At 47.4% G+C, this 27,156-nt stretch overlaps 1 protein-coding gene across 2 annotated transcripts; it reads right to left on the minus strand.

Annotated features, from left to right (window-relative positions):
* Nucleotides 1–1,513: 1,513 nt before the first annotated feature.
* Nucleotides 1,514–19,737, minus strand: mxi1 (max interactor 1, dimerization protein). Of its 2 annotated transcripts, none has more exons than XM_023820466.2 (6): nucleotides 19,108–19,737; nucleotides 16,030–16,132; nucleotides 13,494–13,523; nucleotides 6,104–6,218; nucleotides 4,600–4,765; nucleotides 1,514–4,211 (listed from the first exon to the last, which is right to left on the minus strand). In XM_023820466.2, the coding sequence occupies exons 1-6, from the start codon at nucleotides 19,334–19,336 to the stop codon at nucleotides 4,036–4,038; spliced, it is 819 nt and encodes a 272-aa protein (XP_023676234.1). In that variant the 5' UTR covers nucleotides 19,337–19,737; the 3' UTR covers nucleotides 1,514–4,035. The 2 variants fall into 2 exon arrangements, with proteins under 2 accessions (XP_023676234.1, XP_023676235.1); XM_023820467.2 differs by lacking the exon at nucleotides 19,108–19,737 and adding an exon at nucleotides 16,386–16,850.
* Between the last annotated feature and the right edge of the window lie 7,419 nt (nucleotides 19,738–27,156).

Raw genomic sequence — 27,156 nt, forward strand, 5'->3', positions numbered from 1 at the left:
CCCTAACCACCCAAAAACCCCTAAAACCCTTACCTTAACCCTAACCCATAAAACCTAACCCTAATTCCAAGACGGTGGAACTGCACATGCGCCGAAATGCTCGACAGCGCGTTTCGATAGGTAGCTCAACTCGTCAGAACACCTGTTAACTTGCAGGGAAAAAGCAGTCGAAATATTTATCGTTTAGTCCGGGGAACGTAGACACCCACATGGATCCAGCATACTGATACCAGAATCAGTAACAAGAAGAACAAATTGTCTGGTTTTCGAAGCGAACAAAAATCTTCCTCGGGAAAAAGCATTTACTTCTAATGCATTTCTTCAAAATTCATCAAATTAATTTGTAGCAAACACGACTTTCCTCGCTGTCATGATTTAAAAGCATCCCCGCTCTTTCTGATTCATTTTAACCACAGAGAGAGGGCATGATACTTTTTATTGTTATTTTACTGAAAAGGTAATTTGAGATAATTTGATCAAGGCCGTGTATGGACGCATCAAATACAGAAGGCCACTCACCCCTGAAAGCAGCGCTTTCATGTTCAATGAAAAGGAATCCTCTTATAGAAAGATGTCCCGCGTTTTACATTATACAATACACAAAGCTTCCAAAAATTCCAGAAATATTACATACGCACCGCTGGGGAAAGAGTTTGCTAAATTTCAGATGCAAGTAATTTGATTATAGTTATTCTCTGGGTCGTGCATTTTGAATTCAGAGAAACATCACGTTGATTTAGTTTATACTGCCACTATAACGGGGATAAATATTTACATAGATATTTCCACAAACTGTATAATAAAATCCCCCAAAAATCCCAGGAAGCCCGAAAATAAATACAGGGGAGAAGCGTTGTAATTTGCTTGTGTTCGGCATATCCCCTACATGTCACCCAAATTATTTTGCATTTAAACAGGCAAATATACACCTATACGTGGCCGTTGGCTTTACTGCTGTGAGAAACTAAAGGTTTCCATCATATAATGGAAGAGAAGCACTGCGCCATGGTACAGTAACAGCGCGTTTCTCACTGGCGCCGGCAGATGGCAGCACTTACTGCCTTTGCGTAAATAATGCATTAAGACCGACAGGCAAGTTACAATTAGTCTTGCTTCAAAATTGCAGATCCTCAGTGGATTTTAAACCCCTTTAAAAAGTTGCTTTTCCTCTATTTTACACTGGTATATTTTCATTGGCAAAATGTGGATTATATTTTTCAAGGAAGCCACAGCAAACAGTTGGTGACCTTAACTACCGTCTGGCCAAAATTAATTGAATGTGAACTGGATGCATGAATGACAGCTATTTTAAAAATATGTACAGCGCTCCGAGGTGATTTTCGTGTTTGGTACTGAAATCAGAGAAATTTAAACAAAATAGGAACACTGAGACGCTGAAGCTTTCGCACTGTAAACTAGTTTTCTGAGCTTAATTGATTTGTACGCGATCTGCATCATATTCCTGAACTGCTGAGTGTTTGTTTGTGTAAATGAATGACAAGCAGGACATAGCTGGAAAAAATATGAGGGGTGGAAACTTTATTTCATTGACCCATTGCCAGTGTCCAGGACCGACATCTATGCAAAAATAATGGGGTCGTTTCTGCTGCCACTGTGGCTCCGGAAGTTTCTAAGACACAGACAGGATCAGTGAAGGAATTAGAAAGTGTTTCTGAAGACGAGTCCTTTTCATAGTGCATTTCACAAAATAAAGGGGAAAATGACAAATTATAGATTTGAAACAAAGGAAAACTAGTTCGCCCTGTAAGAATAAACTGGGAACATTAAGACACAAGCTGAATAATAAAAATAATAATAAAATAATAATAATAATAATAATAATAATGAAAAGAAAAGCATTTATGTTGACAGTAATTTTACACTTAAATTTTCATAAAAGCCAGAAAAATATGTTTTCAAGGTAAACACCCTAAATGGCATCAACTAAATCCAAACATTTTAAAATGTGTAGCTTTAGGGTTAGACTTGTGAGACGGTAGTTTGACCTCTGGTGCATCACTGAAGATCACTGCCGGATAACTGGGATAGCAAAAGGTCACAGGGCAGTACAGTGAGGAGCCAGGCCGGCCACTGGGACATTAGCACTGTGCAGGGGGTCCCATCTTCCACAGGAAGGGGGGTCTCTCATCCTCTGCCAGTCACATAAAGGGGGCTCGCGGCTTGACCTACACCAGCAAAGCTTATCTGCTACTGGGAATGTGCTTGTGAAGATTACATTCCAAAAGGTTGGACAAAGAAAAACAAAGAATGGCCTATGCGACCAATTTCTCTCAATTTGTAAAAATTAAAAAATAAGAAACAGGGTTTAGGCCTCGAAGAATATATAAAACAGGAAAATAAATAAAAAAAAAAGAAAAATCTTACACTTCTGTGTGAGGGGTGAAGTTTAAATAAATAAACATTAGAAAAAAAAATCCAATCTAGCTGTTACACTTTTTTTCATACATGGGATATTCATAAAAACGCAAAGACGGAAAGGGGAGCCAGACATAGAAGTGCGGTTTGGAATCACCCAGTTACTCCCCTTGAGTGGAGTATACACTCCGAGCAGCCTGGAACGCAAGGCGGGATCCGTCTGTTACCCTCCCTGTTCTGTCTTAAATGCAGGCGTGAGTTCTCCCTCGCGGGCAGCTACAGAATGAAAACTTCAACTGTTTCAACCAGCAAATTTCACAAACACTGCCCATGCCACAACGACCATCACTCTGAAAAGAAATCTTTCCCAAAAAAATAATATATATATATATTTTATATAATTTAAAAATGCACAAAACACAGACAAAAACGGCAACAGAGGCAATGTTTCTATTCATAGGTACCACCAACTTTTTTTCTCCTTTTTAATTTATGAAACTATTTTGAGTTATATACAAAACAAGCAAGTACACTTTGCTCTCTTGGACGGACACAGGTTTGTGCCTCAGAAAAGGGAAAAAAAAAAATAGCCAAAGTTTGAGACAGAACTACGAGTGTTATTGCTTTGGACGTACAGTGTACTGCTATGGCGGCCGTCTGCTATGGACCCGCAGCGCCGGTTCTACGCTCTGCCGTGATGCAGGCAGATAACAAGGTAGCTTAATGGTAGCTGCGCTAGCTGCACGCCGGACCGCGGCACGCGGCCCAGCGTCTGAACGCACCGAAACCCACCGTAATGGGAATGTGCGTCCTGTAGACGGACGTGATTCAGGCTGCCATTGCCAACTGCTTTTTTTTTTTTTTCCTTTTATCTGATTGGTTGGTTTGTTTCACATAGCACCAATGAGTTTTTTTTTTTTAAACCCCTCCTCCCAGTTTTTGAGCTGTGGTGGTGTTGTGCACTGGCTGAAGCTCGAGGGTCAAATTATAATAATGATGACAAGAATAATAGTAAGAATAAATAAATCTTGATATGGCAAAAATGGATAGTTTTACCATGTTGCACGCATCGGAGTTTTAGTTGTTCCTTTATCTGCAGAACCAGTTGGCACAGGTGACCAGCTCAAAAAAACAAGTTCAGATCCCAGTCAGACGTCAGGGATTCTTGCAAACGAGAAACGAAAAACCTATTGATTGCAAATTTAGCCTTAAATCTTCAAAACCTACAAATTCAATGCTTAATTTTGTAAGGAAATAAAACTCTGGTATATAATTCATGCTTAAGATACTTTTATGTTTTTGTTTTTTTTTTTTCCTCTCAAATATTTAAATCTTTTCATGAGGTTTGTTAATTTCAAAGCGTTCAGCTTCACAAACACAAAAAAATATATATTTTGCAGGAGTTCTAAAAATTCCGAAACGTTAAAATTTTTCTGCGTGTCACATTCCGAACTCGTGCTGGCATCTGCACAGCTACTAAGGATTGGGGGGGGGGGGGGGGGCAAAGCTGCAAATCCGGCTCGCTGCCGTTAAGGTCCACCTTTTGGGTCACGTTCTGAAGCTGCTTCCTGTTCTGGTCACACTGTGCGGGGCTGGGGGCTGGAGGGGCCCGCTTGCCTCATTAGACCCCTGAATCTGCCCCCCCCCTCTCGGGGCCCTCTAGGAGGAAGACGAGGAGGAGAAGGCGAGTTTGATGCTGCAGCTGGAGTAACCCTCATCGCTGGCCATGCTCTGCAGGCTGCTGTGGTCGTCCAGGTCACTGGTGCTGCCAGTGCTCACACTGTCCATGTCTCCATGGGAGAATTCAGTGCTTTCAACGTCGACTTCGATCTCCTCTGCATGGGTGGGGGGGGGGGGTTGGTCGGGGAGAGACACAACAAAAACTCATCAGGACGGGATTCTAAAAACAGCAGCATACGTTTAAGTGTCAAATTGTCCGGGGGGGGGCACCATTAATGAAGTACTGTTATCTGCACAGATGAGGATTCAGATGCCAGGGGAAATCGAAGCGACTGACAGTCTGCACATTTCCCCTGGCAGCTATGCTAGCCTGTCATGTTAATCCACAGCGCGTCAGCACAGCATCGATCCACCTTCGGCGTCTCTCTCCCTGTTCCACTCCCCCCCCCCGAGTTACTCTCAGGCAAAAGAGAAGGGGTTCTGGCGTGGGAAAAGCAAGACACGGAAGGCCGTTTTCCTCCCCGGGTACGCCGGCCCGCCTACCTTGGTCCGAGTCGGAGCGGTCGGAGCCTACGCTGTCCATGCGTATCCGCTCGCCGTCGCCGGGGGCGATGCCCTGCAGCTGGTCCAGCTGGCGCTGTAAGTGGCGCTGCTCTCGCTCCAGATTGGCCAGCTGGTGCTGGCTCTTCCGGTCGGCCTCTTCAAGTTTCTGTGGGGGAGGGAGACAGAGAGAGAGTGGCCCTGTTAGTCACAGACAGGGGTGTCTTACAGAGCGTCAAAGACCCCGCCGTCCCTCTGCCATGTCAGTAGCGTCAAACGGGGGGCCCGGCTGAAGCTGCCCGCATGCATGAAATGGCGCTTTGGCCTCCACGAAAGCGGAAGGCCCTTAAGGGCAACAGATCACCATCTTCGGGGAATAAAACTGCCTGACAGCCTCGGAGGGCGGTTGGTCAGGAGCCGCAGCGAAGCCCAAAACCTCACAACACCGCGGTAACTTATCCTCCATCGCTGGCGTCCTACCCAGAAAGAAAAGGTGCTCGGCTGAGTGCGGCCTGCCTTCTGCCCGCTCAGACCAGAATGTTCCTTCCTTGCTGCGGCCTACCTTCTGCCCTCTCAGACCAGAATGTTCCTTCTTTGCTGTGGTCCCCCTCTGGCAGGGAGTGAAAGATCAGGGACAAGCAGGAGACGCCCCATGTCCTGCTGGGACGCCTTTTGTCCCGTTTCGCTTGGGGGGCTAGTTCAGAGTCTCCGTACGGGAGCTCTGTGCTGTCCGGCCTGCCTTGTCTCATCTGTTTAGATGCACCGTGAAGCTTGATATTCAGAACGTGAACGTCCCTAAACACACTTAATGAATATAGTGAACGCACTACCCCCCCCCCCCCCCAATACAGGGCCCTGTCCTCCCTTTTTGTTATAAATAGCTGCATATTTGGAGGATCGCTCTGGCATCGTTTGCTGACATTTCTGCATGACCATCGAGCTGTAAACTGGGTGTGGGGGGGGGGGGGGGCACGGGGGAGGCAGTATGGCCTGTTGGGCCCGAGAGCCCATAGAGCAGCTCTGCTGGGGCGAACGATCTGTCGCCAGCCGCTGTGGTGTCTGCACCTTGTGCTTTGGGCCGTCCAAATTATCACAGAAGAGGCAAACTACCCACCAGGGTGCGCAAGTCAGTGAGCTTTGGCCACTGCGCCACCTGCTGTCCGACATTGGTAATTGCACAGTAAAGAATCTTGGTATAGAGCTTCCCAGGTGGAACTGATCATCTACCACTGTCCATCTACCTACTTACGACACGTCGACCTCCTTACCTGTCTCACATGCGTCCCAGTAACACATGGAATGTTCAGTGATGTTCAGGACAGCAAACGTGGAAAATGAACGTCCCTGACAGACAGACAAAGGCGAGCTCTCGGCACAGGCGTGCACAGGACCCGCCTGTGTCCGTCCGCCGGCCTGCGCTGCTGTCTGCTTGCCGTGTGCGAAGCCAAGGTGGCCTCCCCCCTCCCCCCCAGTCCCAGATGGCAGAGGGTCGGGGGCTGCGGCGTACCTTAATGTGTGTTTTGGCTTTGTTCAGCAGACCCAGGGTTGTGTGCCGGTTGCAGTCTGGTCCCAGTGGTATAAGTGTCTTCAGTCGCTCCAGACACAGCCGGAGATGAGCCCTCCTGCGAGACAGGAAGCAGGGGCAGAGGGCTGAGTCGCCACACCGGCACATACGGCGAGCCCCCCCCTCCCCCTCCCCCAGGGTAGATTTACGGGCCGGGCCAGGAGCTCGCCGGGCGCTGCGCATTTCCAGAAGGAACCGCCAGCTCCTGCCGTCGCCATAAATCTGGCGATTTTTAGCAGCCCGTGGAAGAAGAGGACCCCCCCCCCCCTCCCAAGAAGGCATGCAGGGCCGACAGTGAGAGCTGAGGTTCAGCAGGAGCTGGAGTGCTGTCATTCATCCCCCTTCCCCCCCAATCAGCCCCCCCTGTCAGCCTCCCCCGGACGAATGGCTTGCAGATACCCCTCAGTGACCTTAGGTTCCTTACTGCTGTAAATAAAGCTGAGATACCCCACCCACATCTCCACACACCACCCAAATTACATGCAAGGGGGACATTTATCACGGCTAACCTCCAGGACTGTTTACATGTACTAGGAATGTCTGCCAGCTAAATTCAGTCGCTACGGCAACCTGGAGCTCTAAAAGTACCCAAGGAAGATGTGGAAGGGACGGCATCGGGTTCGAATACTCTGTCATGCTCCCATAGGCAGCGTCCCTGACCATCCATAACGCCGAAACTCACTCTATCTACTCTGCGATGACCTCTGATCGCTACATGCCAGACTTATGGCCACCCCTTGTGACTTTCTAAGGTATACATCCATTTTCCTGCGGGAGGGTGTAGGTAAGCCCTAAACTCCTCCATCCAGGAATAATAAACGTTAGGGTGCATTCGCAGATGGCTGGACGAGCCCTCGTTGCGCATTTATCCGTTTGATAATGTCATCACTGCTGACGTATGGAGTCCAAGGTACAATGGCTGTCCCAAGATGACTAAAGACTATTGATAACAGATATATATATAAAAGTAGCATCAGAGGACGAAGGACTGGTGAACCCCTCCAGGCAGCGAACTGAAGTACAGTCGAACCTCGTTACAACGTACCCCGTTTATAACGTTTACACCAATACAACGTTCAAATTTCGATGTCCCGAATTCGCGTAATGCATTATTCCATTTGCCGGTATCGCTTAGAACGTACACCTTTACAGCGTAAACTTCGATACAACGTATGATTTTCAGAGGAAAATAGGCAAACTGACCTTCGTTACAACGTACAGCCTCATCTTCCGAGCGCGCGCACAATTCAGAATCAGCTGTTGCCGGCCATCTACATCGCTTAGCAACGCCTAACTGTATGAACCTTGCATGCAGCCCCCGTTTTTTCATGGTTTTGCATGGTGTCATGCTGCCGCATATCAAGCAAGATGCCTGCTAAAAGGAAACGGATTTCACTGACCGACAAGGTGGAAATAATTCAGAATTATACATGGCAGCCGACGCGAACTAAGTTCTGAAACTGTGTGGTTATTGGGGTAATTGTGTGACATATAGTGAAAGAAATTAACAAAAGACATGTCTAACACATGTATCGAAATTTATTTCAGCCAATTGAATCATATACAGGTGCATAATTTCGGTTTGACATTAGGTTACAGTAAGGCGATTTGAACGATAAGCCGGCAGTGGATTTTGCGTTATGTCGGCTGTCTATGAGTAACTGATATTAACCTAGTTTGAAGAATATAGTTCCTATTATATTCTTCAAACTGCACAAGCTGGATGTCATAGTGTCAACTTGAGGGGTGTTTTCTAAAAGTTTTTTAATATACATTTTGTGTTCTACCATTCATTTTGAGGGACTTGGTTACAATGTACTATGGTTATAACGTACAAATTCTTAATGTCCCCCGAGGTACGTCGTAACGAAGTTCGACTGTACAATGATGGGTGTTGTGTTTCTGTTCCCTGAGGCGACCTCTGACCTTTGACCTTCCAGGCCCACAGAGGCTCTGAGAGCTCAACTGTAAGAGAACCAGAGGAACCACCAAGAAAACACCTCCTGGACCACACACTCGCACGTGGTTACGGGGACCCTGCTAACCCTCCCAGCTCCGGGGGGGGGGGGTACGGTACAGGGAGACCCTGTCCCGACACGGTTGTTGTGTTTCTGTGTTGTTAGCCCGTGTCGCTGAAAAGACAGGTATCTCCTAAGACAGGTATCTCCCATTACACATCTGATCTGCCTTGCTGAACTTCCAGCAACAGCCGAAACGCGCCGACGACTGAGAGGGCCGCTGTTTGTGAACGACGGGGTCATTTATTACGTTCTGAACAAATCGGGATACCAAGCCTCCACGTTCTGCCCGGCAGGTAAAGCGCAGTTAATCAGGGCCACTGACCCGTGCGGCACATTCAGGACTCATGTGGGCCCCCGGGTGCCCTGTAATTACGCTGCTGTCGGCGATAAATCGGGCCCTTTCCGCGGCCTTCGGCACGGGGGCTGGCTCCAAGCTGCCTCCACGTTCACGGATGCCTACTCCCACCGAAGTTCGCACCGATCACGGAGAGATTTCGCCTGAAGCGTTTGCTTTACCCTGACGGACGCCACTCTGCGGACAAACGATTCTTACACTGTAAACAACATCAGGGGGGGGGGGGTTAGGTTTTTAATGACCTGCCATATTTAGATACGTCGTCTCATTCTGCTTGTTATCTCGACTCGCAGACAGTAATCTAGACGTAAAGCACACAACTAAACACCCCCCCCCCCCGCCCCTAAAGGCATTAAGGAACAAGGAACAAAGAGCATTTACATGCGCTCCACAGCTGACACAGGGGCATGACCTCTCTGCCACCTCACATGACAGCTGGCCAATCACAGGGCTCTCCATATGCCTGCCATTCTATCCTCTTACAATCTCTACATAACGAGCACAACAGAGCACTGGGTGATGTTCCTGTAAGCCAAGTCTGGGCACTTCAAGCTGTAAACGCTTCCTCACAATCACGTTCTCCTTACAAAGATTGAGCCAGAGCTACTGAATTTACATCTATTGCTAGTTCTATGGCAGGATTATTCAAATCACGGTCCTCGAGGTCCGAGCACTGCTGGTTTTCCAGCCTTCATTTACCTGTCAGTCAGGTGTGAAGCCTCTGACCAATCAGAATCAGTAATTATTAAACGAACTACCTGGGAGAACTGAAAACACGGCCTGGATTTGGAATTGAGGTCCAGATTTGAAGAACCCTGTTCTATGGTAAAGGAATTACAATCAGAGGAAAATCTATCTACAATCTGAAAAGAACTGACCTGATTTGCTTGAAATACCATCAGTTCTCTGCTGTCATCTCCCAACTATCAAATTATACTGCAGAATGGGTTTTGGTAACGCAATTACCAATTACCTCTGCTGTAGAATTGCCCAGATTTATTTACATACATTTTTATCCCAAGCAATGCACGTTCTTGAGAGAGAGCAGGGTCATACAGTCCCTGGAACAATGGGGGGGGGGGGGAAGGAGGTTAAGGGCTTTGTTCAGGGGCCCAATAATGAAATCACTAAAACGACACTTGGAATTTGAACCCGACATGGTGTTCTAGCACGCTGAGCTACACAGCACTTCTCAGTGTGGAGAAGAGAGTCTCTCTTCTCTTTACAGGGTCATGAACAAAGAAAAGGTCAGTCAGGGACGGGTCTGCGGCCCGCGGCAGCTGAGCACGGAAGCGGGCCGCGTAAACACGGCAGCGGCGGCCCGCACCCTCGCTCACCTGAGCCGACCTCCTGAAGGACGCGTTCCAGGGTGGCAGTCAGGCAGCCACCACAGGAATGCGGCGCCTCCGACCCACACGACCCGCCGGGTCCCGGCACGTCACGGTGCAGCCAGAACCTGATGAACCACAGAGGTCAACATGGAGGAACGTGTTTATTGCGTGCCGCTCGTAACTTCGCCGCATCTCAGCATGCGTGTGAATGGCGAGCCCCCCCTCCCACCGCGTCGAAGACGAATTCCGTCGACCGTCAGCCAAAACGACAGCGCTGAGCAGCTGATCATCACGCGATGGCGCTCGGCTGCAGCTGTGCGGCACGGCGGGGGACAAAACGGCAGTTGTGTGGGAGAGCGGCCAGCGGATGGCGCTATGCTGATGCACGGATCACATATGCATTGCCGGTCGAAGGCCCAGTGTCTCGGGTGCGAGTGAAGGGGGGCAGCAGGACTCCGTGTGGCACGGCCGTGGCTGGGAATGGTTCTGTTCCCCAAACCCCCTGTAACCGCAGAGTTTCAGGTTCAGCCCTATAAACCGGACTAACGCCAAACCATGCAAACAGAACATGACCCAGCCGGATGCACGTTCCAGATACTCCCTGGCCTCCACACCAGTACCAGCACCCGCCGGTAACATGTGCCGAAACCCGGCCACTCACCCGGGGGCCCTTTCCCTGGGCAGGTCGAGAGGCCTGCCTTCAGACAACCAGCACGGAGATTAACAGCTAAATTAGGCCAGCCCTCGCTTTCGGTTTAAACCTGTAAACCCTCCGTACGCTGGGCCTCGCCGCTCTTGCACTCCTTACAGATTCGCTGCGAGTAGGACCTGCTGTACGGGGCGTCTGACACCGGCCCTCCAGGAACCCGGCCCGTGTCCCGCGTACGATGCTATGGCTCCGCTTCGGGGTGTCCTCGCCTGGGGGAGCGCCGTGAAGTCGCGGCTCAGCAGCGGCATCCCTCCCCAGCACATGGGCGCGTCGTCCCCCGAGATCACGGCCCCTAAGCTGCTTTCTGGGGCTGCGGTCGGCTTAAAGGCTTCATGTCGCCGCGGTTACCTGTCCCTTAGCGACCGATTTAGCGACACACGACTCCCACCTTGACACGAGTGACCCCACCCCCCCCCAGCCATTAGCCAGCGGTCACGCTCACTCCAAATGACACGCCCACACGTGTGTCACACCCACGCATGCAGAATGGGCCGGTGTGCGACTCTGTGGGCTACAACCCTGTGCCTAGATTACCGGTGTCTCGCCAGTTCAAATCCCGTAGTTCGAAGAGTGACGTGACCTTTGACCCCCTGAGCAAGGCCTTTGACCCCCAAGTGCTAGAGGGATTAGCCGACCCTGCTTTATCGAGTAAGTGCGCGCTGCTTTGGATACAACCATCTGCTTGGTATATAGACGCAGATGTAATGTAAATGGAAGGAAGCGGAGACCTTACAGCCAGTGGCCAGCAGAGGGCAAGGCGGTGTGACGACAAGGACACCGTACCTCGTACACGTACACGGACACACGCCACGCACGTGCCGCCAAGCTAAACAAAACAGCATCTGACCAGCGAGGCCAGGGCAGCTACGATGGTGTTAAAGCACACAGGGATAGGGATCGGGGCACGGGGGGCAGGACGTGGCTGCGTATTACGCTCCTGCTTCACTAAGGATGTCCTGTCCGCAACCACGAGGAGAAGCATGAGGTAATGAAAAGGGCCATTGTGGGCGGGGCCAGCGTGGGGGGCTGACGTCTATAAGAGGAGCTGCTCTCTTCTAGGAACGCGGCCCTGTCTTTACAGACGTATCCAGAATGAACAATGACAGCCGTGTCTCTGACGGAGGCCCCGCCCCCCCCAGCCCTCGCTATCCTGCGTCACTCTCAGTGAATTGTGTTGACAGGCAGCGCTGCTGTGAAGGACGACATCATCGCGCCGCTCTCCCCCCCCCCCCCCGACCGGGGCGCGCCAGGGTCTCTAACAGCCTGCTGACTGCACCCAAACAGTCCGCCACACGCACCAGGAGTCAGAGTAAGGAGTCTGAGTCTGAGCCACGGCCTCTTCCTCTAATCGAGAGTAGTAATCCCTAGGCCATCTCTCCAGTACACGGCGATCGTTTGATAATGCCTGGCGAGCAACCCTCATTCGGCGACGCCCGACAGCAAAGAGGGGTTCACGCAGATCTCCCAGTCGGCCGCGCTGTTTAGATGGACCTTCCGCTCCGCCACAGAGGACCTGTTCCCCCGTCCCCACACGCGAGCCGCCTTATCTCGCCAAGGCCCCGTGGCAGAACCGCGTCACCCGCATGGGTGCCGGGCGCCAAACGGGTCGCGTGAATTCAGGACGGCGTCCCAGACGCAGACGGCGTGTTATGGCAGATCAGATATGACGGATCTTCAGTGGAGGAGAACAAAAGGGCCAGCAGCGGAGAAGACAGATACTGGAGACAAGTAAAAATACAGAGAACACTTTGCATTCCTTGATCTGTCTAGATATGATACCTTAAAATTAAACTAAATGTCTGACTGCTAAACTGCTTAATTTAGGAGAACCGAGCGGAGGAGGGGGTACGGAGATCCCTGGGAGGCCCGCGGGCGATGACATCACGGCTAAGCGCCGAGGCCACATCCTTGTTCTGTCCCGTGACATTCCCGCTTATCCCAGCCCATAGTGCTCACCGTGAGACCAACTGGAGAGAGCACCCGATTCATCGAGCTGCCCTGTAAAGAGCGGAAACGGGAGATCATTCTCCCTTTAGTCTTATTGTTTTGGAGCGTGAGTTTGTGGATAATGCACCTGGTCTATCAAAGGCTTTATGTTACACTAAATTACCATATAATTTCAAAATATGCATATTCTCCTTAAAGCTAATGCCTCACGTTGCTTAAATAGATGTTGGGTAAAATTTCTTTTAACCAGAAGTAACCTGGGCAGCGACAGTTTTCGGAAAATCTTTCAGAATCATTTCTGCAGGAAGCATAAAGTTTTTCATTTTGATTATACCACCTTAAGGACGTTTGTTTCACTTTAACGCTAAAAAGTTCTGCGAACTGGCTGCAGGTATTTCCCAGCTTGCCCCAGTCACACGCTTGTCAGATTGTGTTTTACTCGAGGCCGATGCAAACGTTCAGCGCCCCTTGCGAATCGTCCCTCTAAGTCAGTGAGCCACCAACGTGAAGATCGACATTGCGTTATATAACGCGGTAAGAGTACCCGTGTCACCGCGTCCACGCACCTTCCCGCGCTGCAACCTAACACCTTAGCAACAAGGTCAGCACCGCATGACCCAATCGCAGCGTGCTGAGTCAGAGAGGAGGGGATACCCTTAAATTAGCAGAACTGGGTCACCTCCTGCTAGCGTTAGAACATGTGCAGGGCAACAAGTTTTCTCCAAATGACTTCAGATTATTATTAAGAGGAATAATATTGCAATGCAATAAAAACAAAATGAAAGAACAATAATTACATGAGTTGTAAAATTCCATTTTAAGTATACTAATGTCTGACTACAGCTTTCAGAAATGTATTATATGATTTATTATTTAAATGCATCTCAGGATTTGGGTACGTGTCGCTGCATCGAGGCCACCGTGTCACAGGAGCCCAAGGCACAATTCAGGAAAATCCAGTTCGACTCACCTGTTCTTCTCCAGCTCGTTGTGTGTAGACCTGCAGTTAAAAAGAGGCGGGGGGGGGGGGGGGGCAATCAGATTATACAGGCTCCACACTCACTGATCCAACAGAAAACAAAAATTTCAGACAATATAAACACTTGCAACAGCGTTCGGTCAAAAGCATAAGCTGTTTAATACTGACACTGTAACAGACGAGGCAAATACATAAACAAATACAAGAGGAGGTCCAGCCCTGTCACATGCATCCTGCCAGGAAGAAGATTTAGTCGTTAATCTGACCTGCAGCAGTGAATCCCTGACTGGCTGCCTCTCTAACCGCCCTCCCGGCCCCGCGAGCCGATCCGAAGGGCTGCCAGGGCCGGGCCCCGAAGAGCTTCTCTGTGAGGCAACACGATGCAGGGAAACATGTGGCACGGACGGCTAAACAGCCCGGCTCCACGACGGACGAGGCCAACACACAACGGGCAGACCCACTGCCCAGGACCTGCTCTGCTCCTCTCCTATTGGTCATTACTATTAACACTTTATTCCAAAGGGTCGTGTGGCTGATTGGGGCTCGCTGTGTTGTATAACGCTGCATGTGTGGTGGCTGGCACGCGCATTTTCGATACCAGTGAAAGAATAAACCGGAACTAGTGCTTTATGGAGAACGACTTCACAACCCTTTTATGAAAATGACACAAGCATATGGGCATATTCTTACTGATCCGCATACCACGTTCAACAAGATAAACGCAGAAAATAGCTGGAGATAATTATAAAGATGAATCATCATTCTGTGTATGTCACGTTGGCTCCACGGACAACAAAATCAACCGGCCTGAACCTTTTTTTGTGAAAGGGGAAGATAAAACGCCATGGAGGGTAGTCACGGCTGTCGGCTTCACTTTGCACATCCGAGCTGCAGTCATCTCATCACAGTGACATCGCGCTTCCTTTGAGCATGCAGCTTCACGAGCTCTGGGTGCCTGGGTCATGAGGCATTAAGGCCTCTGCAATCTTTTACACTAGGATACATTCGAATGGCTTGATTTTAATCAAAAGCCCGCACGCCTCTTATCCAGGCAGTCTGTGGAGCCCACACACGCATCTGTAGCGTGGGAGACAATGACGTTTGTTGGATCGAGGGACTGAAAAGAGAGTTTGTAGATAAGTCCTCAGCATACCAAATGAAACCCGAGTGGAAGCCTTAGATGGAAAAGGCAGTGTAATAAATATGCCAGAGGAACAAAATATCAACATTCACGACTATCTTTCTTTAAAATGTTCAGAGCTTGGTGCAGTATGTGCTGCATGGCTATTCTGAATTTCTAACAAAAACCGGGCACAGAAAATACAGCGGGGACCTGGAGCAAGGCGCCACGCGCACGTAATCCATCACCTCGAGGCACCCAGCAGCGTCATCCTAAATGCAGATTTAATGGGAGAATAAGCGACCCCAAAATGCCAAAGCGAGCTGCATTTTCACCTAAAGTCACTTTACGCTCTGCGACCTTGGGAGAGCTAATTTAATTTAAATCCTCGATCACGGAATGCCTCGGAGCATGTCATAAACATCACAATAAATCATTTACTACCGTGCCATTACGGCACCTATCTCGTGGTCAAATATTGCATAGTAATGAGCTGCTGCTTTTACTTCATACGGGGTACAGCACTTATTCTAAAATGGACACCGCATGACAGAATACAAACTGCGTGTTTTTCGTGATCCAGAAGGATGCAATGGATAAACCCACGCGATTCAAGTCATTTTCCTAACACCACAATAAAATACGTATTCAAGCTTTTCTCATGCTTGTAAAATCGACTCTAGATCTATTCCTCACGTCCTGTAACATCACCAAAGAGTAAATAAGAGATTTTTTTTTACACGTAAGGGTTCGATGCGAAATGCATGCACGTGACAAAAATAAAATTAGGCTTAATTCTCAAACTGTTAATCATCCTAAGGTGTTAATGTTCCCATATTAATCCGGGCGATATATATGAATGTAAAGGTCACGTCGTTTGTGAAATATCGATGAAAGGCAAAGAGTGTTCGTCACACATGGAAGACAACACCGTAGAGATGGTCCCTAACCTAAGCGCCGCAGCCAGTTTGACAATCAGCTGATGAGAGAGAGAGAGCTTCCCCCCTCCCCCAAGCCAGGAGCTGGAACAAGTGCCAGTGCAATGCAAAAAAACACACATCCGCAATATTTATTTCATCTTCCTATCGTACTGCATGGGTTAATAGCAATTTATATAAGCACCATTAGATTAAAATATCGTGTTGCTGCCTGACACGCAGATAAGAGGAGCCTTCTTGCAGCGCACGCCGAAGTTACGGGGCTATCGCTGCTGTTAAATGTCTGCCCTCGTAAATTTCCTTATCTTGCAAGTTCATATCGTCTGGCTGCAAAATGCGTATAGGGGCGAGAATGAGAAACAGAAAGTGGATGTTGCGGGGACTCAGGGCAGCGGCGATGCGGTGCAGTTTGCTAGGGTCTCGTTAGGGTAGAACCGGGTCGGTTGCAGAGGACAAATGCGGCGCTTACCTGTTGTGGTTGGTGTTGTACTTTTTATTTCGAAATTTCCGTTGTCTTTGATAGCTTGTGTTCTGGATTGATGGAAACATCGAAGCGTACCCGTGTTCACATTCTGGCGAGAAAGGCAAAAGACAGACTGCCTGTCATTCCAGTTTACCATCCCCCCCATAGGATCACACACAGGCTATATACTGTACATGTCAGTTCCTATCGGTACCGTGCATGCACTAAAACCCCAGTTTCATGTCGGTCGTTTGCAGCTTCACACAAAACCATCAAGCCACCAACCGAAGAAATGCAACACACTACAAACCCCAATGATAGTTTTAAAAACTGGGAATAAATAACATTTCCTGGTTACGTACCTCTCTCTCTCCTATCTAGATATTCCGCAGCCTCCAATAACCTTTGGATATTAATGAGTTGCACTGCCGTCATTCTGCGTGTAGGTAGCTTGCTATGATTATTACTGAAATATATTGCTGAACAGATTTATATCTCACTAGAAACACTAGATATTGTCACTTATACAGTATACGGTATTGCTTCGAATTAAACTTTCGTGATTTTTCAATATTTTTAAAAAATAAAGCTTGCTACGTCTAGCTGCCAAAGCACCGAAATATTTCGTAGCTGGCGTTATCTAGTTTACTCAACTTTCGCTTTTATTTTAAAAATAAAACATTATAATATCAAAGTATTAAAAATACTTAGGAATCACACAACTACAAATCGTACAAAACAGATATAAACGATATAAAATTCTTCCCCCCGAAAGCCCACAGCCTCCAGAGTCCCCTTGGTGCCTGTTTAACTCCACCCCCAGTTTGTTTACCTGCCTCACAGCTGAGGGAGGAGACATGCCACGGCGCAAAGCTTCATGGGAAAGCGAGTCTCCATAATACAGTAGCAGTAATAATAATAATATGTCTATCTGTATTGGTACTACTAGCACAAGCCTGATATTCGCATAATAACGTACTGGTGTTACGTACTTATCAAACGACGGTAAAACAGAACAAGAATAAAAAGTAAAAATCTAAAAAACAAATGTGATTTACTAACCGTTGTTATTATATGTCTTTTTTTTTTTATCGTGAACCATTGCTCGTGACTTTAAACGCGTGACACACAGGAAAAAAAATTAACAGAAAATATGACGAGACGGGTCAAGCTCTGCTGCAGATCGGAATGCAGTAGTCATCTTATGAACAATATACAATAGTGTTATGCATTTATGATCAAAATAATACGTATGATATTGCTATGACATGGGGCGACAGAATACGCGACTTCCGTAGTCACGTTTGCTATTGCGACACATCCTACAAGTCCCAAAAGACCTCAAAACATTAGGGTCTTTAAAGCAACTCGTGGCCAGGCCCAGCAACACATGACATCATCACAAACCACGTGGTCTATTGGACATGCACGCTAAGTACAGTCAGCAAACTAACATTCAACCAATCAGAGAGCTTGAATGTGCTCCATGTGGAAATCATGTGAGTACTCCTGCTGAGACCAGGAAGCAGATAATTTTTTTTTAATGCAGCGTCGTGCAATTTCATTTTTATTTGTTTTTGCTAACTGCTGAACTTTAATTAATAGTCTTTTTTCCCTCATATTTTAATCGATATGTATGGAGATACAGGTATATATTTGTGTACATTCATGTTTGTTTCCATTTTTCATTTCATTTTTTAATGGCTGTTCTTAATATTCCCGCTGACAAACATTTGAGTTTGACACACACCTCCGTATAACCATGAAGTTTAATTAGGTAATACAAAAATGTTTTTAAAAATATGATTTAAAGAGGAATATGCTGCACGTCGCCGCAGTGCTGCACTTGATTTCCCGTGGTTCTGCAGTGACTAAAAGTAATTCAGACAAATTATGCATTTTAACGGTGTATTTTATGAGTCCAACCTTTTACGTGCATAGATAACAGAAAATTTCAATATGAACGACCGTTTCTGTTCCTACAAAGGCAGGTAGAGTAAACAAGTAAATATTACCTCGTCACATCCATATTTGTAGAAAAACATTCGCTTAAAATGTACAATAAAGTGATTATTTGCTTGAAAATGCGCGGATGCACACGGTATATTTAACAGGCAAAATAATCTTCATCTCTAACGCACAAGATTTTTCTAGGGAATGACCTGATTCATAGCCACCGGGCTAAATTTTTGACATTCATGTAGGCCTATTCGTTTGTTTTACGGTAAAATATAAAAGATGTATTTTCAAAGTGACGCATAGCAAATAAGTACAATTGTGCGATAAATGGTTTACACAGCTAACTCTTGTGCGCCGTCCCCATTAATCAAATCTTGTTTTATATTACTTCGGGATCAGAAGCATAAAATAGGTCAAAACGCTATAAGCAGGTTAATAATTACCAGATTATATTTTTTTCCTCCTCAAAAACCGTATCACTAAGATCAGAGCATCTGCAATATAGTTATCTGGTCGCCGTTTGCTAGCTTGTTCCTCGGACCAACATATACGTTAAAAAAATTAAACTTTATATAGGCCATGCAGTATATTTTAGAGTTTTCCTTAGTATGAAATTGAGTGTGGGGGCGTCGGGGACCACGCAATGTATACTGTGTGGGAAGACTTGGAGGACAGCGATATATTTCATCCTACGCTTCTTGTGAGCCCAGCAGTCGAGGGCATGTCCGTACGTAGTTTTCACAAGAATACTGTTTCCAAGTATAAGAAAAGTAAAACCTGAATATTGTATTCGGATTAATCCCAGAAATCAATAACAAAATTCTAGATCACTGCACACATGTATTACATGAATATAAATTAAATAGTTCAACGTAAGACTTAAAAGAGAATCTTAAACAGTAATAATACAAGTTTATGGTGCATCCCCCTTCTTGGATTTGTGAAAATCTTTATGATAAACTGTACTGAGGCAGATCACGTTTTTGTATGGCTAGCTAGTTGTTCGTAGTTCGTTCAACTCAGTCCTTTGTTGTCTGAGTCTGGTGACAATGATATTTTTTGTTTTTTTCTTTCTGAAGCATTAAATACTGAGGAAACGCCACCACTCTGGGCAATTTGACTTACTTCCATCTTTCTTTTCGTTATTTTCAATGTAACTTGCTGCCTCCAGTAAAACTTGAACGTTTTTCAGGAAAGTGTCGATCTGGTCCATAGCAGAGTCACTGGCGTTAAAGACGTCATTGAAAGGACAACTAGACATCTCAGTGAAATCCCGCTGATCCACCGAGCCCTCGGACTCCAGAAATACATCTTCGGATTTCAGTCGCCTCTGTTGCCTTTCACTTTTGACCATTTTATTTAATTTAATTTATTTTTTTCCTGGAAGATACGCTTTTTTGACGGAGATCCTCTGCTCGGCTTTCCTCCTGCGTTGCGTCTTAAGAGGGCATAAATGAGTGAGGGATGCGATGCCTGGGGATGTCAGCTCTCGTCGCGGCGCGCATGGTCCTTGCGCCCGCCCTGTTCAACGCGCCACAATCTATATCCGCGCCGCAAATTCTCCTAACAAAACCAAATATTTGATGATTTACTAGTCTTGCCCCTCCAAATTCATACCAGTGAAACATTCTTTGAAATGCAATTTCGACGCATTTGTGACATTTTGGAATCACGGTGTAGTTGTGCGCACTCTGTTATTCTCTCCCTACGTTGCACTTGCTCAGCATAACGGCGCTACTAATTTTCCACCGACAGTGCTGATTTGATTCCCACACAGCTCAAATAAACACTCCGGGTGTTAAATGGGCGCTCCCCTTTCTTTTTTTTCTATCATACGTGTAATCAAGTTTTGATAATGGACTTTAGTGATTCGTTTGCCCATGCGTGGTTAAACTGAATCTGGAAAAATATCTTAAAATCTTGCGATAAGTACGAATAATAATAATAATAATGATATATTTTAAAAAACGATTTAGGGGAGGCATCCCTACTCCAGACATTTCCAATCGCCTTTTTTTTCCACGTCTGTGAGAGCAGGTCCAACCTTTTTCCACAGCCAGAACAGAGGATCGCAGTTCAGTATCCGCCACTTCAAAGGCACCGCAGCGGGACGCTCGGTTTTGATGTAAAGTTCACAGAAAAGACTTGAAAGTTCACTTCACAAGGGGAGCATTCAATGCCGTTAAAGTAGGAGAGCGGCGATGCGCGGAGGAACCTCGGGGAGACCGCTGAAGTAGTACATTTTAAATAAAAATAATAAAAAAAGAAATAGCATAGCAGGAAACAAAGTCTTCATACTGAGCCCCTTGTGATTTTTTTTCTTTAGGCGTACTGGTTAAGTGCAAGGCCCAAGGGGCAAAAATAAACGGGGGAGGGAGCCGATGTTTGTGACTCTTACTACAGCCTTTTTGCTATTTTGCGAGAACTCGGGGACATAGTCTGGGCTGGGCCTGATTAAATATAGGCATACCCGTGTTTTAACGGACATGGAAACAGAAAATGCTACTGGTGGCCTGTGTTCTCGCTTCCGAAATATGCAAAGTGAAATTGGCGTATCTGACAAAACAAGATGACACGGGGAAATCATTAGATTAATTAAGTCTTTCGATGGAAAATACGGGAATCTCAGTCTAACAAAAACATCTCACAGAAGGAATAACACTATACAGCAATTTCAGGTTATATGTAGGCCTATAAATATATCAATTTTAATTCCAGTCCCTAAAAAATTAGGCAAGGCATTAGGAACAGGCAAAATGGGTTTCACCCAACCCTGTTTGATGTATGAAACCTTAAAACATTAAAAATCAAACTTAGTTATACCATTGGTGCGTACGCCGACATTTATTGGTAAATATATGACGTCAGTAAAGGTCACGCGGCAGGTGTATAAACCCTTTGACACGGCACGTACTGACCTGCAAGTGTTTAATGAAACCTGATCATACTGGGTCTACCGGCACCATTCTGCATGGTAACAACTCATTTAATGCATGTCTTAAGTTCCCCAGCTTCAAGGAGACGTATGTGATAACGGGGGGTGGTGTGGTTATAATGCTTTATAGTTATAGATTAACGACAGCAGGATTAGCAAAATCAATTTCTGACATAACGTCTCTGGTCTGTGGGTGACGTGCAGAAAGTTTTATTCCGAGACGTGTCAAGTCAGCCATTTTAAACTGATTTCTCATTTATAAAATAACGTTAATAACTAAACTAAAAGTCAAAACGACCTTACTCTCAGACGATGTAATCTGCACTAGAACATTTTTCCTGTCACTCTTATTTATGTAACTTTTACTGTATGTAAAAGTAGAATCGTGCTGTTAAGTTAAGCCTATCAGAGAAGTTTATCTCAGAGTTATTCAGCTGACAGCAGAATTAAGGCGAGCTGTTGAGTCTGCGCCCTTATCCAATGATCTATGGCTCCTTGCTGCTTTGCATACTAGCCCCCGTATCGCTGCGCTGTTAGGCAGGGTGGCATGTGACCCCTGAATGCCTTGTGTGGCTTTTAATCGTGTTTGCCCTAGAGATGCAGGCTGTTTTTAATATGCGGTTCCCGTTTAAGACCCACCCCCCCGCTCCTGACCGCGCGTCGCTGGACAGTCCTGCTTTGGGACGGAGAGGTCCGCAGTACAAACACGCGGATGACGCTCGAGTTTGCCAAAAACGCCACACAAACGCTTTTATTGTACTGTATGGGTTAGCATTTCTGGGCAGCCGCGACAGGCAAACCATATTCGAGGAAATGATGATTCTTTACCGTGCTTTTGTTTGGAAAAATAAATGGGCACAGAACTAATCACCACCAGGGGCCTGTATCACGAAGCAAGATTTATTGGTTAGCTAGATAACTTGTCAGATTTAAGGTACCCCAGTTGAAATGGGCGTTATCGTTCGTCTTCGTTCAGTTACACTTAATCCAGATGATTTTAAATCTGATAAATTATCCTTAATTTAACCCAAAAATCCAACTTCGTGATACAGACCCCTGGTTAGTTCTCACAGATCTTAAGCAGAAACCGGCACGGTCAGTTATTAAAATATTTCTTGGAACAAATTCTGAATAGTGCATGGTAGATACTGAGATTAAGAACCAGACACTACAGGGCACCGCAACGTAAAATATAGACAAATGGTAAATGGTAAATGGACTGCATTTATATAGCGCTTTTTACTACTCTTACGAGTACCAAAGCGCTTTACAGTTATGCCTCACATTCACCCATCCACACTCACATTCACACACCGGTGGCGGACAAGGCAAGGATGTCAGGACACTGGGCAGGACGGGGGGTGCATTTGGATGAAAGGCAGCGATACTGTGAAGTTAAACTAGATCCGTGAAGGTAGACGTTACGGTGACACTAAAATCTATTCGCGAGATATATCAAATAATCTCCGTTTCGTGTTTCCTGTGGTTAACCCCGAACCCATGGAATGAAACAAAACCAGCGTTTTCTTTCCCAAGTATGTATGTTTTAACCTCTAGAGAGAAAAAAAAAACAGAAAGTAACATTGATCTTATGCTAGCGAGGGTTTTGATTTACCAAGGAACCGCATCTACAGGCGTCCGGTAGACTTAAGATGAATTAATCCTACAATGAAGGAAATGTATGAAAGTAACATTTTATCTGAATTTACTAGTTAATGCACATAATATATGAAGAGTCACGCGATATCCTACTAAAAATCCGGAAAAGATAAGGATATATTATTTTGTTTTGTGGCAACGCTATAAGTGCAATGTATTTGCTTTAATGAGCTAATTACATTTACAAAGAATAGTAACAGTTCTCTAGAAACATGATATTCTTCATAAGGCCGGACTGAATAAGATGTCAGTGGTGGTTAATAATCTTTAGGGGATAGAAAGAGTTTCCTGAGAAGTAAAAAAAAAATAAAAATACAATCTGAGCGGCCCAGTAGACGCTGTCTTTTATCAGAAACTAAGCACATGTTTATCGCCTTTTATTATCAGATGTTACTCTGCTTCCCTTTGTGAAACGCGGTCTGCGTTTACCAAAAGAAAACTTCCTGACTGTTATCTCGGTCACGCTATTTCTGTACCTTCCCCTTTCCCAAAATTTACCCCAACCCCCAGCGACACGCAGTCCACAAAAAAGTCTCCCCCGCCGCTTCCTCCCCCGGCAGCCAAAAACGCTCCGTCCTTTGGCTCGCGGAGAGAATTCCCAGGTCCGGGGACCCCTTTGCAACGTGAACGGGTTCACGTCAGGGAGGCAGAGTCCCCATCGACAGGGGTGGTGGCCCTAGGCTTGCCCGTGACCATTGTTTAACTCTGTTCCCAAAGAAAGCCATCTGGTGACAATGGCACTTGTGCCAAAGGGGGGCGGGGGGGGGGGGGGGGGGGGGATAAAAAGTGAGAGAGAACGTCCCCTCCTTTAATTAGGGTGGAGGGTGCTCAGGTTCCTCTTTGCCCTGAATTTCAGCCAGCCTGTCATTACTGACGCAACACAGGCCTGCTGAGATTTTTTTGTGTGTCTCCGTCTTGAGGTGGTTAGCTCACTGTCCCCCAGAACCGCCCCTGGATACAGAGCGGAGCGAAATTAACTCCGCGCCTAATGGTGTTTGTCGCTGTCCTTGTAAATTAGAGGGAAAGATGAAGGGGGGAAAAAAACCCCAAAAAGATTAAAGAGAACAAGCTGAAAGTACAAATGGCCCAACGGGGCTGACCTCAGTCCAGAAAACGCCTCCCTGTGCTGCCCTGCTGTCTGGGGGCCCGGAGACACAAAGGTTCTTCCGTTTTATCTTCAAATGTGGCAGAGCCAGGGGACAGGAGGTGGTGGGAATGGTCCTCCTGTAATTTTCACAGCAGCCCTGCAGATTGTGGCCACGCCCACTTCCTGAATCCCGTCTCTGAGTGGAGCCTCAGAGCCTCTGACCAGCCTCACCTCCATCACATGATCACTTTTTCTTTCCTGTTTGTTTGTGCAGTCGCTGTGGTATGTGTGTGTGTGTGTGTGTGTGTGTGTGTGTGTGTGTTCCCCCCCCCCCCCCCCACCAGTTTCACGTGTAAATTGTCGCTTTGGCTTCACTAGCTGCGGGGGCGTGACGCCGGCCTTCATATCAAAGGGGAAATTGTACAATTACTCAAGAATTCATGGATTTCCACTTTGTAACTGGGAAGCATCCAGTCTCTCGTACAGATCTATGGTTTTAAATATATTCAAGATGTTGAACTTCATGAAGTACCCACCTCCGCAAACAGCCACAATCAGATCCAAGATATTCCAGTTTTACATGATGAATTGCATTGCTGTCTTGGGCATGTCTCATGTACCTGTCTGAGAGGTTAATGGGAAACATTCCACTCAGACTGGGGGGAGGCGGGTCTGTGGGGAAGGCCTGCTAAGCGGTGATCTTTCTGTGGGTCTCTGCTGGTCCCATCACCCCCATTACGACCGGCCTCCCAGTGTGCCAATCTCATTAGGTTAAGATGGCACCCAGCAGGAGTAGGAGATCTGACCTCAGGGGACTGTCGCTTAGATTGCAGTGCCGGTATTTCACAGGATTGCATGCAGATACTACAGGCTTTTCTTTTTTGTTTTAATAATTGCACCACTTTATATTGTGGTACTGTGAGCAGATTCATCTCAATATGTAAACCCCCCCTATAGTTGTGGATGGAAAAAAACATTTAGGGCCTTTTATTTACAGAAATGGATGGCGGTACTTACTGTCCGGGATTTTAGTTTAGCATTCGCTATTGTTGATTTTGGCATTTAGCATTGCTTAGCATCGTTGAGTTTAGCATTTAGCACTGCGTAGCATCGCTGTGGCGTTCCAGTTAGCCTGTAAATGGGGAAGACATGTAGAGGTCGTGACCTACGGGAGCCTCTGTACCGTGGGAGGGCGACCCGGCGGACGGCCGCAAAACAGGGCTAGCCAATAAGCAACAGAGGGTCAGAGGGTAGCAGCAATATCAGCACCAATAAATCACTGCGTAAGGAAGGGTGTCTGTGCAGCCTTCCACATCGCCACGCCGACATCGACAAAGGTCCTCCGGGTCTCGGCCCGTGCTCGTCCCCCAGGACACTTTAATTACCCTACTTAGCTTCTGCGGGGGGGGGGGGGGGAACAGCCCGTCATCTCCTAACAGACCATGCTCCCGCCCATCTGGATCAAGCCTTTACCGGTCTGGTGATCCATAGCAAACGGGTAATGGGGGGTGGGCTTGGTTTGGGGAGCTTAGGGGATGCCCCCCCCGAGAAGGAAAATGCCACACCCGCTGACGACAGAGATCAAAGGGGAACTTGCTGTTGGGGGATTAAGAACATGAGCACAGATTGGCCAAGAGTCATAATGAATGAATCTGACATTCCAATATTTATCCTAATACTTTATAAATAAATTATAACCAGAAGATGTGTTATTCTTATTTGGAGCAATAAGAATGAGGGGAAAAAACATTTTTGACGAGATATCCGTCCTGCAAACATGAGGGGTATTTAATCTGTTTTGCCCTTCTGTCTGTGACGGGGGCTCCCTAAGATCCACCCCCCCCCCCCCCCCCCGGCCTGGCAAGATGGAGGTGGGATGCACGGCTCCTTTCAGTGCGACGCGCCCAGTTGCTCTAATTCCATCAGCAACTAATCTCAGGATGAGTGTCAGTTCCAGGGCTTCCGGGACGACTTTCAGGATACAATATGGTTGGGGCTGGGGGGGGGGGGGGGGGAGTTGGGGGGAGAGAATTAGGGCCGCTCCTGACCGAGAAGCCGGTCTCCAAGTTCAACTGGCCCTCAAAGGCCTGTCCCACCCTCACCCCGCCCCTAACAGTGATGGACAGCTCGAGCTGCCAATCAGAAGGTGTGGGGGGTGGTTAACATCTGTGCCACTGAGTACTCTCCCTGGATGTGCGACTTAACAGCAGGAGACACACACAGCGTGGTCCTACGTGCAGAACGTTCTGCTTTACACCCAAACGGCCCTCATTCCAGGTGCATCTCCCCCCCCCCCCGCCAGTCTGGGCTCGCTCTAGAAATTAAAATCAAGGGGGTGGTTCAGACACGGGAGTTCAGGCCCTGTAATGCTAACAGCGCTAACCAAGAAGACACCATTAGCGGTCTTCATAAGCCACGGCCGAGCATCAGTGTAAGATGAGGGAAAAAAAGCCAGTTACTGTCTCAGGGGCTTGGGAAATCAAATCTGAAAAAAGGGAACTATTTGTGTGGTCTGATTTCGAAGAACCTCCCCCCCCCCCCACTTCAGACAGAGTCACATTGTTGCATGAGGTGGGGTGGAGACTTTCAGGGGGAAGGTTTATATTTCATACTGCAGCTGCAGCGGGGAGTGGAGTGGAGCACGGAGCTGAATCACAGTGGGATTTATTTGCGTCTGACGCTGGACCCTAGCAGCCCTTCGACCACCTAATAAGTCATTTTCTCGCGCCAGAAAAAGGAAGAGCCACAGACGGAGAGTGGAGCCCCGCTTCACGTGGGGGTCGCTGGGGCAGACAAAGGCCGCAGATGGCCGCCCTCCCTGCAGATGTGGCCGTTCCAGTGGGTGGAGTGTGGGGTTGGATGTTCAGGGCTTGTAACGGATGCGCGTGAGAGAGCAAGTCCCCCCCCACCCACCACAGCGAGAGCTCATTTTGGGACACCTTCTCAAAGGGCAGGGGAGGAAGGACGCCCTTCAGTAGAGGGGGGAGGAGGCCAGAAGGGCAGCCTATAGGCCAGGATCGGGAGACGTTCATAATGAGGTTATGTGGTCACATGTAAACGATGCGAGGCGGCCTGTGTGCTGCAGTCCGGGGGGGGGGGGGGTATGGCATGCAATAATCATCCGGTTTCCATGGTGCGTCGGTCCATTGTGAAGCCGCTGCCAGTTGGAAGGTCCACTGGCCTTTCAGGACGTGTCGCCTGTCAGGGTGATGCTGCGGACACACGCTGACGCTATAGAGTTACTTCATTCATCAGGTTAGCAGCCAGGCAGAGCCGAGTGCGGCTCCGAGAGCCAAAACCGATTCCCTCTAGGCTGCCGTGCACACGGAGAATAACGTTTAATCCGATTCCAGCCATAAAAATGCTAAAAAAAAAAAAGGCTTTGTAGGGGACATGGACGAATGCATTGAACCTGAAGGTTTTCCACTTCATGGCACGGGGGGGGGGGGGGGGGGGCGCAGCACGTGTGAGAGAGCAACTCGACCCAAATAAC

This window comes from Paramormyrops kingsleyae, chromosome 20 (assembly GCF_048594095.1).
Source record: "Paramormyrops kingsleyae isolate MSU_618 chromosome 20, PKINGS_0.4, whole genome shotgun sequence".
Classification (NCBI taxonomy): Eukaryota; Metazoa; Chordata; class Actinopteri; order Osteoglossiformes; family Mormyridae; genus Paramormyrops; species Paramormyrops kingsleyae.

Excerpts from the sequence above, each read along its gene's own strand:
- mxi1 (XM_023820466.2), bottom strand. The coding sequence starts at position 19,336 with ATGGTCAAAAGTGAAAGGCAACAGAGGCGACTGAAATCCGAAGATGTA. Across the intron at positions 6,219-13,493 it reads AACGAGCTGGAGAAGAACAG|GAGGGCTCATCTCCGGCTGT; the intron begins GTGAGTCGAACT and ends CCTGTCTCGCAG. Across the intron at positions 4,766-6,103 it reads AAGCCAAAACACACATTAAG|AAACTTGAAGAGGCCGACCG; the intron begins GTACGCCGCAGC and ends CCTCCCCCACAG.